This window comes from Natrix helvetica (assembly GCF_964273705.1).
Source record: "Natrix helvetica genome assembly, chromosome: Z".
Lineage (NCBI taxonomy): Eukaryota > Metazoa > Chordata > Lepidosauria > Squamata > Natricidae > Natrix > Natrix helvetica.
Genome location: NC_138554.1, coordinates 49391657 through 49405832, shown reverse-complemented (window position 1 = coordinate 49405832; position 14176 = coordinate 49391657). Strand labels below are relative to the sequence as shown.

The 14176-nt window shown below is 43.5% G+C and overlaps 2 protein-coding genes across 2 annotated transcripts in view; both read left to right on the top strand.

Moving 5' to 3' along the window:
* The window catches only part of STARD3 (StAR related lipid transfer domain containing 3), a 45628-nt gene extending 43018 nt beyond the window's left edge, over positions 1-2610 (top strand). The window contains exons 15-16 of the mRNA XM_081932140.1: positions 268-358; positions 2474-2610. Of these exons, the coding sequence (XP_081788266.1) occupies positions 268-336 (69 nt within the window). The 3' untranslated portion in view covers positions 337-358; positions 2474-2610. The remainder of the gene's footprint in view (positions 1-267; positions 359-2473) is intronic.
* On the top strand, positions 848-12784 carry MREG (melanoregulin; the record flags this gene model as incomplete). The annotated part of the gene is made up of 5 exons (XM_081970636.1): positions 848-900; positions 2474-2633; positions 3653-3743; positions 5753-5919; positions 12554-12784. The coding sequence occupies 5 exons, from the start codon at positions 848-850 to the stop codon at positions 12782-12784; spliced, it is 702 nt and encodes a 233-aa protein (XP_081826762.1).
* Positions 12785-14176: the final 1392 nt, after the last annotated feature.

Here is a 14176-nt window from a genome sequence, read left to right as displayed (position 1 = left end):
GATAACAGAAATGAACTTACACTTCTTCCCGTATAAATGCCAAATGCCAAGACCACAATATATTATGTTGAATTTTGTATGTTTTGTTCAAACGCCTTAAGCTATGGAGGATTGAAAGAAAACATTTCACATGATCTCTTCTTATGACTGTCAGACAGTATTGAAAGAGAAATATAAACGTCTTTGCCTTTTTTTTCAAGTACAATTTCTGTTATCCCTATTGTATACTCTGATATACTAGTTATAGGCATATTTTATAATCTGCAGCTTTTGCAAGTGACATGGATTTCTTGGGCCAAGTGTGTTGTTGCTGTTACCACGATGAAGATGAATTAGAGAAGAATTCATTGAACACTGGGTATGTATTTTAGCATTTCACAATTATCTCAAGGTTCCATAAATATAATTGCAATGGTACAAATTTGCATAATTCATATGAAATCTTTTGCTTTGAAAGTAATGCTGGAAAGTTGAGTCTTTAGATTCATCTCCGGGAGTCTTCTACCATTGTCCATTCTGTTGCTTGTTCCCCTTGTTTTCTGTGACTCCTCTCTAATTCCAATCGAAGGACAACTTTTTGTATTCAGCATGTTCTGTTCTCGTTAGGCTGATCCCTTCCCTATATTTTTCTGTGCTTTTATCAAGGGACAAAATTGTCCTGTACTTGCATGGGGCCAGAGTGGGATTATCTCCCTCCAGTGGTTTCTACATGTAAATTTGGCAGGGTTGGACATGCTCTGAGTTCATTCATGAAACAGTGTTACCTACAGGGCCTCGGAAGCATGCTTTGTATGTTATAGTGCCTACCTTATACGTTGGCACTATATGGCCTCTACCTATAGATAGGATGGCCCGACCCTTTTGGCTTTCAAATGGTGAAGATCTGTTCTTTTCCTCCAGGTACAGAGGCCAGGATTTGATAGTTTGACCGCTGGTGGATGATGAATGGATGAAAGTTTTTTATTGAGACCTCAGCACAGTGTACTGCATTGAATGGTTTTTAATGTTATTATGTTTTTATTTCGTTTGCTTCCCAGAGTTCCTTTGGAGATAGGTTACTATACACATTTGTTTAATAAATAAAAGCAATATTTCTTCAGCCTTGGGGATGTTTGTTTATCTCTTCTGAAGCTATCTCTTTAGGTTTAGATGCTGCCGTTTGGGCTGCATAAAGTAATGGCTTGTTATTAGTATAAATAGGACAGCATCTGTGAGTGCTTTTACTTAGCTTCAAGGCAGATTTCTCCTGTTCCTGTTTTCAACAGGATCTGATCTCTTAATCTCTTGAAATTAATTTCATTATGGTGGCATGTCCAATGTCAAAATATTTTGCTTCATTCTGTATTTGTAAGTTGAATCTAAGTGTTGTTCTCCTTTAATTGTAATAATAATTCCTTCTAGTTACCTCTAGTATCTAACCTTCAAGGTCCTATTCTATATTTTTTTTTAGAAGTCAAGCTTAGCCAAAGAGCAACGCAACAGAATCCAGCCCAAAAAAAAAAAAGATTACATATTCAATTTTGACAGAGTAACTCTCTACTACCCTAACCTAATAGATGTACCCTGGAGATTTTAGGGAATGGTTATCCTAAAATTTATCCTCTTCCCACAATCCAGTTTTGGGTTGTGTTTGCTCTAATCTCACATCCCTCCTTGGAATGTGCTCCCTCCTTCCAGTTAGCTACTATGTTACAAAAACATTTTCCGGTAGGAAGCATTCTTATGCAATAGTAAATAACTAATTCCAAAATTTTAAAGTTTGTTTGTAACTTTCCAAAATCGAACTACTAATTACCTTTTTGCTGTTTATTCCAAAATAAAGTTGTATTTAAACTTCTTTCACTAACAATTAAAGGAAACTCATCCAATGATTTCAGATTTGTTGATCCGAAGCTTCCTTATAGTTGAAAAATAGTTAGCAAGCAATGTTCAAAAGTGATTGGGAAAGGAAGTATATGAAACCTGTATCCTTTTGAAGGTGCCAACCATGGTTTGAGCAAGCTGGCCATTTCTTTTTCCAGAGCTCTAAACCATGAGGAGCAGCTATCTGGAGCACTTGTGGGCAGTCTCCGGTTCTCTCCTTGTCTGTTTTCAAACTTATTGCCCTGGGTGAGGAATTCTGGGATCCCATATATCTCAAAGTTGCCAAGGTTGAAAAATACTGCCCCAGAGGAATGGTGATGGATCCACTAACAAATGTGAAGCCTCACACAGTCTTTGAATCACAATTCAGCAGCCATGGCTGAGACCCAATTCCCAGATATAGTTTTGAATATATCTGAATCCACAAAGCCCTGAAACTCCTGAAAAGTCTGTGCAAGGCCTTTAAATGTTTTGGATGAAATAAATGATACACCATGGAAAAGACTAGGCTAGGCCAGTTTCAACAACTCCATGACAATGCATTGCTATGGATTCCCCTCACACTGCCATCTAAAACAAAACCTTGAATCTTTTCCATTTTCTATTGCAGTGACACATTCCAGTATTTCAATAAGTTACAGAAATGGCGGCAGTCAGAGGCAGCTAATTTGTGGAATGAACCAGCAGACTCCGCTCATGTGGAGCGGGGAGATGATCACGAGCTTCACAAGCTGCTAGAGAAAAGGTCAAAAATGCGTCGCGGGTCAGAGGTAAGTGGCCCACACAGTTGAAGCTCTTTCTTTCATATGGAGTTGAGTTGAATGATGTGGAATTCAGCCACATAAAGCTTGATATGTTGACAGATAATAGTGAATAGTTTCTTGTGTTGCTTTCTCCGCGCGAAAGTGGTGAAGTACATGTCAAGAATGATCATAAACAAAAATGCTATTGCTGCCTTGAATCAAGAAAAAAAGAAGTGTAAATACATACATTGGTCTTTTTAAGATCATTCTGAAAATGCTTGTGGCTACATCTAGGTATGGCTGGGTTTGCCATGCTGTCATTCCCTGAGCTGCTTTGTCCAAGACTTCTAGAGCTCATAAAAATTAGAAATGTGATTTTAATTTCTCATCCTCAGAGCACTGAAACTGAAGCTAAATAACACTATGCTTCACAGTGCTACAAGGGAGAGTGGAGGCAGGTGTTAAAATTTTTCTACCAAATTGGCCTTGATTTCCACTGAGAACTGCAACTTTACCTAAACCGACAAAGTATTTTCTCATAAAATAGAACATAAAAATAATAAACTAAGCTTAAGATGTATTACACTCTAAAATGGTCTAGACAGATCTGGACTGCGGAGATCTCATTGCAGGGGTATCTGGGAGAAGCAGTGTGTGTGTGGGAATAAAGAAAGAAAGATGTTGACCCACAGCCATGTAATAAAGCGCACTTTACATGTGTTATATGGTTGTGGGTCAAGGATCAACTTCACTGGTTAATTTCTGGTCAATGGTGTTTTATGACTGGGTTCAACCATTGTGGTAGCCATGTTGTGAATGGACATACACCCTACACAACAATTAATTTTGACCATATATAATCTATTCCCAAAATATTAATGTGTTCTCGGGTTCCACAAGATTGGAGGCCTCTGATTTCATGCCTCTGTAAAATCTATCTCCTCACATACACATGCCTTGCCCTCTATAAGAGCTTGTATTTTGCTCATCTGTAGAGTTTGTGGATTCTTTCCCCCCCCCCCCCTGTTCTCCTTATTCTGATAAAGGGATACCGACGTTTGAGCTTTGACATCATTGCCCACCGACAGATCCGTCGAAAGGTAAAGGATCGATGGAAACATGTCTTGGAAGTCTTAGGTAAGTGTCCTGATAGTGAACATTTTTTCTGTCAAGTTAATTTATTTAACTATTGTATAATCTTTTATTCTAAAGGAAAAATTAAAAATTATAGGCAGGACCTCAGATACTGTTTCTGTAATTTCAGATTGTTGTTTCACATTTAAACATAAAATACCCAGTAAGAATAAGATAAAGGGTTTTTTTCCCCATTGGCTGAGCTATTGCGGGATGTTAACTAATATCAGCAAGTACAGTATCCTAGATTCAGATAATTAAATCTGCCATTGTCTATTGAAAAGAATTGTCAATTGGTTGACTCTGCAATTTTGACAAATTAAAAAAAAAACTGGAAAGAATGCTTCTAGATATTTTGACCATCTGAAGGGCTTTAATCCAACAAAACTTGTTATTTAAAAAAATCTAGAGAATTAAATAACTATATGGCATTTTCCCTTATTATATGATATTGCAAGGTTTAGTAGGCTTTAGAAATTGAAACAGGAATTTTCAAATTATTCCACACCACAAAATCTGTTAGTTTAAATTAAAAAATCTTGGAATCCCTGATCAAGAGACAGAACAGTAGTGATACAAAAATGACAATCTTTAAGCAAACCTTGTCTTTCTGTCTACCTATCTCTTTCTCTTTGTCTCTGGGTATGTTTAAACTGAACTAAAAGAACAATATTAAGCTAGTAGTTAGGCCTGGGGCGGGGGGAATCTCCTTCTCAGGGTTTAGACTGATGCTAAATTTGGGCTGCCTAACCAGAAATTACTGTAGGGGTTCCCTCTACGTTGGCTTGTGTATCTATGTCTATCTTGAAATCAGGCTTGGCTCCTGGCAACTCCTGGACTAGTCTCTTCAGTCTTCTTAGCAATATCTTTCTTAAATGGTTTGCCATTGCCCTCTTCCTGTGGCTGAAAGTAGGGACTGGTCCAAAGTCAACCAGCTGGCTTCATGCTTAAGACTGGACTAGAACTCATGATTTCCTGATGCTTTTGTCACCTAATGTTTTAACCCAGTGATGGGATTCAAATTTTTTTTACTACCAGTTCTGTGGGCGTGGCTTTGTGGGCATGGCGGGGGAAGGATACTGCAAAATCCCAATTCCCTCCTCACTCCTGGGGGAAGGTTACTGCAAAATCCCCATTCCTTCCCAACCCCACTAACCTGCTTTCCAGCTCCGTTCTCCTGTTCAGGGCAACAAAAGATTGGTGGGAGACAGCGTGGGCAGGGCCAGCTGATCTTTGGTTCTCCAAACTACTCAAAATTTCTGCTACTGGTGCTCCAGAACCTGTCAGAACTAGTTGAATATCACCTCTGCTTTAACCAATACATAAAACTGGCTCTCCCATTGAATTTGGGGGGACATCATGCTTCAGTAGTTTCATTCTTGGGTTCTGTAAGATTTGGTACAAGTGGAAGATGGAATTGTAGAAATTTAAGCTACACAGGGCTATAAGCTTATATCCTAGTCTAAACACTTTCTATCAGTGCTTTTTGGTTGCACTTTCACTGAGCAACTAAAAATCTAAGTAGAGATTTTTTGAACCTTTTCAAATCACAAATGCCATTCTCCCTAACCTTTCCTCCATGTCCTTGAATTCAGGAATAAAATTGAAAACTGGTTTTGATTTTAATACAAATGGGAGGATGGCAGGCATCATTTTTTGTGTAATTGATGTTTTGATTGATGTCCCTTGCTATATGCTGTACCTATCTGAACTTTAAGATCTTCTGTAACTTGTTTTATGGTAGTTAAAGTTAGATGATGATTACGCTGTACAAAGCATTTTCTTTTGTAGCACATTGATTATAGAGGATCCCTTGGTTTCAGATAAAAGCTTTTTATATGTTCAAGAATGACTAAATTTCAATCTGAAATTTGGTGAAATATCTTTGTATATTTGTTTGAACGGCTATTTTAATGTTGAATTTTCTGGAAGTGCATATAAATACAATAGAAGATCATTTAGTGAATTGCTATGAATGAAACATGAAGGTTAATGATATTTTCTCAATGTAGGATTCAAAGCTGAAGCAGATGGCCTACTCACTGTAACTTCCTGTACTTCCTATGAATCTCTCCACAATCCTCAAGAGGCCCGCAGACTCCACACTAGCCTGGCTGAACAGACATCAATTTTTGGTCATCACCATGGTGGTCCACCAGAGAGATATCTCTTTGTCCTGGTGAGTAGGGAGGAAACTGTAGAGAATACACTGTCAATACAGTGCCATGTCAGAAGAAGCTCTGGATGTTACTCAGAGCATTATGGAAACTATTTTGGAGGATGAGAACAGCAGCTGCATCTCTCCTAATTAACTGAAATTTGATGTAGGTCTTCCCACAATGGTTAACCTAATGTGCAGCCAATGTAAGTTGATTCCTTCTAATGTACTTTGTGGTTCACGGCCTGGAAAAAGAAAAAAAGATTTTGAAAGGTGGCCTGAGGCAAAGGTGGCCATTTTAAAGTGGAAAAGTGTTAGAAGATATTTGGGGCAACTTTAACAAGATTTGTTACTATTCTGTCACTTCAAGGAGGTCATACGAACAGCAGTAAGAATTAATCCTTAAGCCATCATCAACCTAACAAATCATAATTTGTGGAACACAAATATTATATCATATCATATATCATATCATATATCCTATCCTATCCTATCCTATACTATACTATACTATACTATACTATTATTATTTATTTATTTATTTATTTTATTGAACTTATTAGTCGCCCCCTCTCCCCACAGGGACTCGGGGCGACGTACAGAGCAATAATCAAGATAGCACCATAAAATCGTGCAGAGGAGGTAAAAATAAGTCCATAAATAAGCATACTTACAAAGTTTAAAACCCCAAAAATATTAAAAACAAAATTTCCCATTGTAAAATGACCTGGGGTGGCAAGATAGTAACGTTATGCCAGGCCGGCTTGACAAAACAGGTAGGTCTTCAGCTTCATACGGAAGGAGCGAAGATCGGTTGTTGTCCGGATGTCTGGGGGGAGGTCATTCCAAAGGGTAGGGCCCACCACAGAGAAGGCCCTACTCCTGGGCACCGTCCCCAGGCACTCTCTAGAGGACGGCACCCGGAGTAGCCCCTCCCTGTGTGAGCGAGTGGGTCGCAGGGATGTATGGGGCAGGACGCGATCCCGCAGGTAACTAGGCCCTGTGCCATGGAGCGCTTTGAAGATGGTAACCAGTACCTTAAAGCGCACCCGGTAGGCCACAGGAAGCCAGTGCAGCTCGCGCAGGATAGGTGTTATATGGGAGAATCTCGATCTCCCCATAATAACCCGCGCGGCTGCATTCTGGACCAACTGCAGTCTCCGGGTGCACCTCAAGGGGAGCCCCATGTAGAGAGCGTTACAGTAGTCCAGGCGGGACGTCACCAACGCGTGAGTGACTGTGCGCAAGGCCTCCCGGTCCAAAAGGGGCCGCAACTGGCGCACGAGGCGAACCTGGTGGAACGCCCCCCTTGCCACGGCCGCCACGTGATCTTCTAAGGTCAGCCGATCGTCAAGGAGGACGCCCAAGTTGCGCGCCCCTTCCACCGGGGCTAATTGCTCATCCCCGATGGTCAGCGATGGAATATGCTGATTGAATCGGGAAGCCGGGAACCACAGCCACTCTGTCTTGGAGGGGTTGAGCCTGAGCCTGCTGTCATCCATCCAGACCCGTACGGCTTCCAGACATCGGGTCATCACTTCGACAGCCTCGTTGGGGTGGTTTGGGGTGGAAATGTACAACTGAGTATCATCAGCGTACAGATGGTAACTCACCCCAAAACCACGGATGATCTCGCCCAGCGGCTTCATATATACGTTGAACAAGAGAGGCGAGAGAATCGACCCCTGTGGGACCCCACAAATGAGGGGCCTTGCGGTCGACCTCTGCTCCCCCGTCAACACACATTGCGTCCGGCCAGAGAGGTAGGAGTGGAACCACCGTAGCACGGTGCCTCCAATCCCCAACCCCTCCAGCCGGCGCAGTAGGATACCATGGTCGATGGTATCGAAGGCCGCCGAGAGATCTAATAGAACAAGGATGGAGGAACAACCCTCATCCTTTGCCCTCCAGAGATCATCCACCAACGCGACCAAGGCCGTCTCCGTGCTGTGACCGAGTCGGAAGCCGGACTGGCGCGGGTCTAGATAATCATCTTCCTCCAGGTGACGCGGAAACTGCTGAGCCACCACACTCTCAACAACCTTTGCTAAAAAAGGAAGGTTGGAGACAGGACGATAATTTGCTAGTTCCTTTGGGTCCAGAGAAGGCTTCTTGAGCAGGGGCCTGACCACCGCCTCTTTCAAGGCGGCCGGCATCCGGCCCTCCCCCAACGAAGCGTTCACCAGTCCCAGTAGCCAGCCTCGTGAGCCCTCCCAGGAGGCCAGCACCAACCAGGAGGGACACGGGTCCAGTAAACATGTGGTGGCCTGCAGTCGCCCGCGCAACCTGTCCAAATCTTTGATGACAACAGGGTCAAACTCCTCCCAGCATGGTCTCTCAAGACTAGTCTCGGACGTCCCCACTGGAGCACTGGAGTGGGTCCAACCTCTCCGGATATGATCGATTTTATCCTGCAGGAACTCTCCAAATTCCTCTGCCCTGCCCTGCAATGGGGGTCCCGCTGCTCCTGTGACAGAAGGGAGCGGGTCACCCGAAACAGGGCAGCAGGGCGGTTCTCTGCGGACGCTATAAGAGTGGCACAATACTGACGTTTGGCCACTCTTATTGCCACAAGGTAGGTCCTTATGTAGGCTCTTACCTGTGTTCGGTCAGCTTCGGAGCGAGAGGATCTCCACTTACTCTCCAGGCGTCTCCTAAGGCGTTTCATCGCCCTTAGCTCCCCGTTAAACCAGGGGGCTCGGGTCGATCGTGGCCGTCGGAGAGGCCGCAAAGGCGCCACCCGGTCCAAGGCACCGGCAGCCGCACTATTCCATGCGGCTACCAGGTCCTCAGCCCGGGAGCGGGACAGGTCAGCAGGAAATGGCCCAAGCTCAGCCTGGAACCTATCCGGTTCCATCAGGCGCTTGGGGCGGAACCATCTGGGATAATCTGGTTCCGCCTCCCCGCGGTGGGAAGTAGCGCCAGGGAAGTCAAGCTGGAGAAGTGAGTGATCTGACCATGACAGGGGCGTGATGACTAAATGCCCTCTTCCCAGATCACTCGTCCACTGGTCGGAGACAAACACAAGATCCAGAATGTGGCCTCGCTCGTGAGTGGGGTCCTGAATTACTTGAGTCAGACCCATGGCTGTCATGGAAGCCATGAATTCCCGGGCTACCTCGGATGCCTTTCCCGTTGACGGCAGGTTGAAATCCCCCATCACTAGTAGTTTGGGGGTCTCAACCGCCATCTCCGCGATCCGCTCGAGGAGCTCGGGCAGGGCCGTTGATGTATGGCGGGGAGCCAGGTATACTATCAACAGGCCCAACTGACTCCCTGGACCCCACTTTACGCCCAGAGACTCACAACCAGATGTCTGCGACACAGTGAATTCTCTCGGTGCCAGATCGTCCCGGATGATAATTGCTACCCCCCCACCCCTACCTTGGGCCCGTGGCTGGTGGAATACACGGTAACCTGGAGGGCACATTTCCCTGAGGGGCAACCCCCCCTCCGGGCCCAACCAGGTTTCCGCTATTCCTGCGAGGTCCGGCTCCCCCTCTGTGATCAAGTCACTGATGAGGGGGGCCTTGTTAACCACGGACCTCGCGTTACATAACATCAGCCTAAGGCCCAGGCTCTGCTGACCCTGTCCACCTAGTCTGCGGGGGTTGGTACAAGCGACCGGGCGTATCCAGTGGCCCCGGTCTGCCAACCGACTATACGTTCTTCTGGTGTCCTCGCGCCTGCCCCTCCCTACGACCGTCGTGATTGGAATTCCCCTTATAGGGATGTTATTTCCTCCCACCCGCTCCGCTTCTCTACCTTCCGTCTTGACCCTCCCTTCCGTCTTGACCCTACATGTTGGCCTGGTTGTATCCATACCCCAGGGCCAAACCAACCCTCCCCGCTCCCTGGAACCCCTTAAAAGCTTTACAAAACATTTTACTAAAAAACCCCTAATCCCCCGCTTCCTCCACCTCTCTGGGTTAATAAACCCCTCATTGAGGTGGGCCTTCGTCAGGGCAGGGGGGCATGCCTGCGAGAGGGGGGACCCTCGCAGTCGAAGGATGTCAGACCTTGAATAAGTTGGGATGATGACCAATCTATGATTATGGCTATGGCAGGGTCTCTCTTTGTAGCAGGTCTAGGATGTAAGATTAACAAAGAATGAAGTAGAGAGATATTTAAAAGGCAAATAATAAGATGGGAGGGGACAGACCTCACAGTCCACAATAATCTACGTTCCACCAGTGAGGCCCAGGGCAGTTCTTTAGGCAGTTCTTTAGGCCCAGAGGCCCAGGGCAGTTCTTTAGGCAGTTCTTTAGGCCCAGAGGCCCGAAAGCAGTTCTTGGAGTATGAAGGAATCGCACCTCAGCGGGGGGGGGGGGGTAGACGAGGTGCCAAGGCCAGCTGCTCGACCTATTGTTCTTCAGGGGTCGCCCCGAGCCTCCGGCGACCCCCCCGGCTTCCCTCTTCGATCCCTGCAGCTTCTTTCCCGACCTCCAGCCCCCAATGGCCTCTCCACCTGGCAACGCAACGCGGTCCGAGAGACAGTTGGAAAGAAATATGGCGCCCGATATTCCAGCGCCGCCTCAGCCGCTCCGTCGTCATCGCCGGTAAGATGAGGTCTCCCTGTACGTTGTTTTCTCTTTCTGGCTCGCTCCTCAGCTGTCGCGCTGTTCCGCCGCCTGGCAGCCGCCCAAAACGTCCAAAACGTCTCCTTTCTGCTCTGTCAGTTCTTTTATTCATTTTGCTGCCGCAGCTGCCGCAGCTGCCGTAGCTGCCGCAGCTCGGCCTCTGTGTTCCTGTCCCTAAGCTGTCCTCCGTCTCCCGTTCTCCTGGTTAGCGGGTCCATCCGGATCCCAGCTGTACATCATACAAACCAGGGTTGCCACTACATAATTCTAGGCCCCCAGGATGACCAACGGGGGCCAATAATGCCTGCTATCCCCGCCAGAGCGCCCCATCGTTTACGGAGCTCTGGGAAGGTCCGCCATTTCCCCCCGGAAGCTCCTCCCCTCTATACTATACTATACTATACTATTAGCTATATATTTATAAAAGGTATTGCAAAATGTAACAAGAGAAATATCAATGTCAGTTGGACACCCTTTTTGATAGAAAAAGATGAGATATCAAAAGGAAGAAAAAGACAAACATCGGGTGATGGGATTGAGAGGAATTCTATTTTTAGAATTCATTGCCATTGTCCTGCTCTCAGGATGCTGAAATAGGCTGATATGTTTCTGAGAAAGTCAAAGAAAACAAGACGATGGCTGGGACTTACAACTGAAGCCCTGTACCTTTTTTAATATACATTGCCTGTGCAACTGTTAGTCTGCAAGGCCATTCTGACAGGAAGCATAACTAAAGTACTAACTCTGTCATTATTGTAAGGTTACATTAACAGAATCGGGTAAGTCTGAAAGTATTTCTCCCTCCTTTCCTTTTACTCTCCAGAAAACGGAATGGTTCTTTCTGAAATATTTCCACATGCTCCCTCCTTCTAGGGGTTGATACATCTCTTACACACCAGGTTGTCCAGTCTGTGGCTCTCCTTTCTGTCTCTCAAGATCATTCCCACGTATCCTTACAGCAACGCTTGTAAAATGGAGCAGGTGTTTGACAATAAGGTCGTCCTCCAATGACAATAAGGTCCTCCATCTTGACTTTTTTTCATGCAAACCTTCCACAGGCACCCCTGAACTTAGGCCACCAGATCCATGCTTCAAAACTACGGACAAAACTAAGACAGAGCAACAAAGAGTTTGGGTTTTCCTAGATCTCTTTGCTGCCATCTAGAAGCAGCAAATGAGCATTATTTGGTGAGAAGGATAAATCCTTCCTTTTCCAGAAATGCCAATGAAATAGTTGACGTGGTTGTGCCATTCCTTGTGCCAAGCCATATAGGGACAGAATTGGAAGTTGCTAAAAATAGGGTTGTGGCTACTTGAAACAGAAGCCCAGAGAATTTTCATTAAAACTCTCCAAAGCCTATTTGGCTTCCATACTGTTTTGGTTCCCCCTAGACAATTTATTGAGAAGGTATCTGCCTTGTGTGGCCTGAATGTGGGCCTCCAGAAAGGAGGAAAAGAATCTTTTCTGCTCCGTTTAATTCCAATAGCCTCTCTCTTCTATAAATGTGGGTCTGTGATTTCAGTCTTTGCAAATGTAATAATACATTTTATGTCAGATAAATGTCACCTTCATTGAACTGATTTTGTTTGTCATTGTGCTTGGTAGTGGTAATAACATCACTCCCAGCCCTTCCTTCCCTTATTCTGCTGATAACGAGACCACATTTCAAAATCAAAAGTTATCTCCTTCTGTTTATGACCAAATGAAATTTGCTAAGAGAGATTTACATGGAATTCTTCAATCCCTCTGAAATGTTAATTTTCTTAGACGCACCAGGAAGAATTTTGAATTTTCTAGATTCTAAAATGAATTCCTCTAAGCATTTTTTGTTCCTCATTCACACCAAAAATCTGGAGGAATCACCATAAACAGTATTTTAAAAAGTCAAATAATGAAAACTGGCAAAACTGTCACCCCAGAACTATTTAAGAATCTGTTTTATAAGATGGAAATGTAATGTAATCTATGGTTTACTGCTAATTGGGATTTTTGTGACTTTAGTAATTTCTTATCATATTTTTGATGTATTTTTTCACCTTCACTGTGCTTCAATTTATTTATATTTTAATTTCAGGACCGGCTTATTCTTCTTGATGTGGGAGATGATTTTCTGTCAGCTGCCCGACACTTTTATCCTGCAGAGGAAGAAGAAGGCAACATGTCTTCCAGTGATGGAGGACCATCTACTCCTGGTCCCATTTTAGTACAATTAAATAATGAAACTCAAAAAGAGGCTGAAGTAGAACAGGGGGAGGAATTAAATGAGGACTATGCATATTTTGGAGAGGCAAAAGGAGGAAATTGATAAAATCTGAGTAAAGTACCATGAAGAGAAGCCAACTCAAATGATTTAGTATGGATCTATGAAGGATTAGAGCAGGGATTCTCATCCTTCTTTTTTTTTAAATTTCACTAGAATTAGGAGCCACATAATACAAAACAAAACTCCCCATACACTCACAATGACAGCTGTACATTTCCAAATAATCTGTTACTAAATTTATCACGTACAGTAAGTTTGGAAGACTTGAAATTTCATGTAGTTATTCTGTGTCCCATCTACAATGCTTCTAAATCCCATTGATGCCAATATTGAGTCTAGGTAACTTACATTGTGGACTTTTTAAAATGTTATTTTTCATAGAATAAACTTACCTTTACTTATTTCCCATTTCTTGTTTTCTTTTTATTATTATAGCACATTCTAAAATAATTGAAATTTATACTATAAATAAGTCGCTGTCCCTTCAAAATGATAAAAGTAGGAAATGGTAAACATTTGGGGGTAAATAATGTAGCAGAACTATCTTTCTTTCCTCTCTAATTTAATGTCTCCACACTGCCCCTTGCTACTGTTGGCTGATACCTTATTTTGCATTGTGTTCTACAAGACTCCAAGTCATTTTATGTCAGGTGCAAGAAATGACACAAGGAGCTGATCAGAGTGATATGTTTATTGCAGCTTGTCTATAGAAAGGAATATAGCCAGACTAAACTAAGCCACAGCACCAGTAGATAAACACTGTGAAGATTTAGGGAGGATCCCCTTTCAGCTGCTTCCTTCCCATCAACTCAGCTCTAAATTCCACCACATTTTACTTTTCATTTGTAGTTATTTCTTACACATGATAGAGGTTGAGAATGAGAAATGTAAAACGCTCCAAAGATAGCGATCACATCACCCACCCTCCTAACCCTACACAATAAGTCCACCTTAGAATTTCTTGTATAACACAACAATATTTCATCTGCATGCAAGAATGGCTTCAGATACCATGCTAAGCCATGATTTAATTAACTATGGTTTGTTGAACAGATCAGAATTCACTAGTTCAGCATTCTTTGATTTACCTTTGCCTCTCACTGTATGAGTGGACACAAATCTATGGTCTTAAGCGCCATCTAAAAAACCCCAAATATTTAGTTTACTTTATTATTATTGCACCTTGTACAATAAAATTAAATGCCATCTTCAGTATACATTAAACATAGGAAAACTATAAAAATAAAACAAAAACACACCACATTCTATACAATTGAATTGAAAACCCCTGATACTGCATTAATAATACACTATTCAGTAGAATTCAATATAGTTACTGCCCTGGGATAGAAGCTGTTTTTCAGCCTATTTGTTTCTGGTTTTATTATCCTGTACCGTCTGCCAGATGGTAATAGTTCAAAAAAAGTGTGCCCA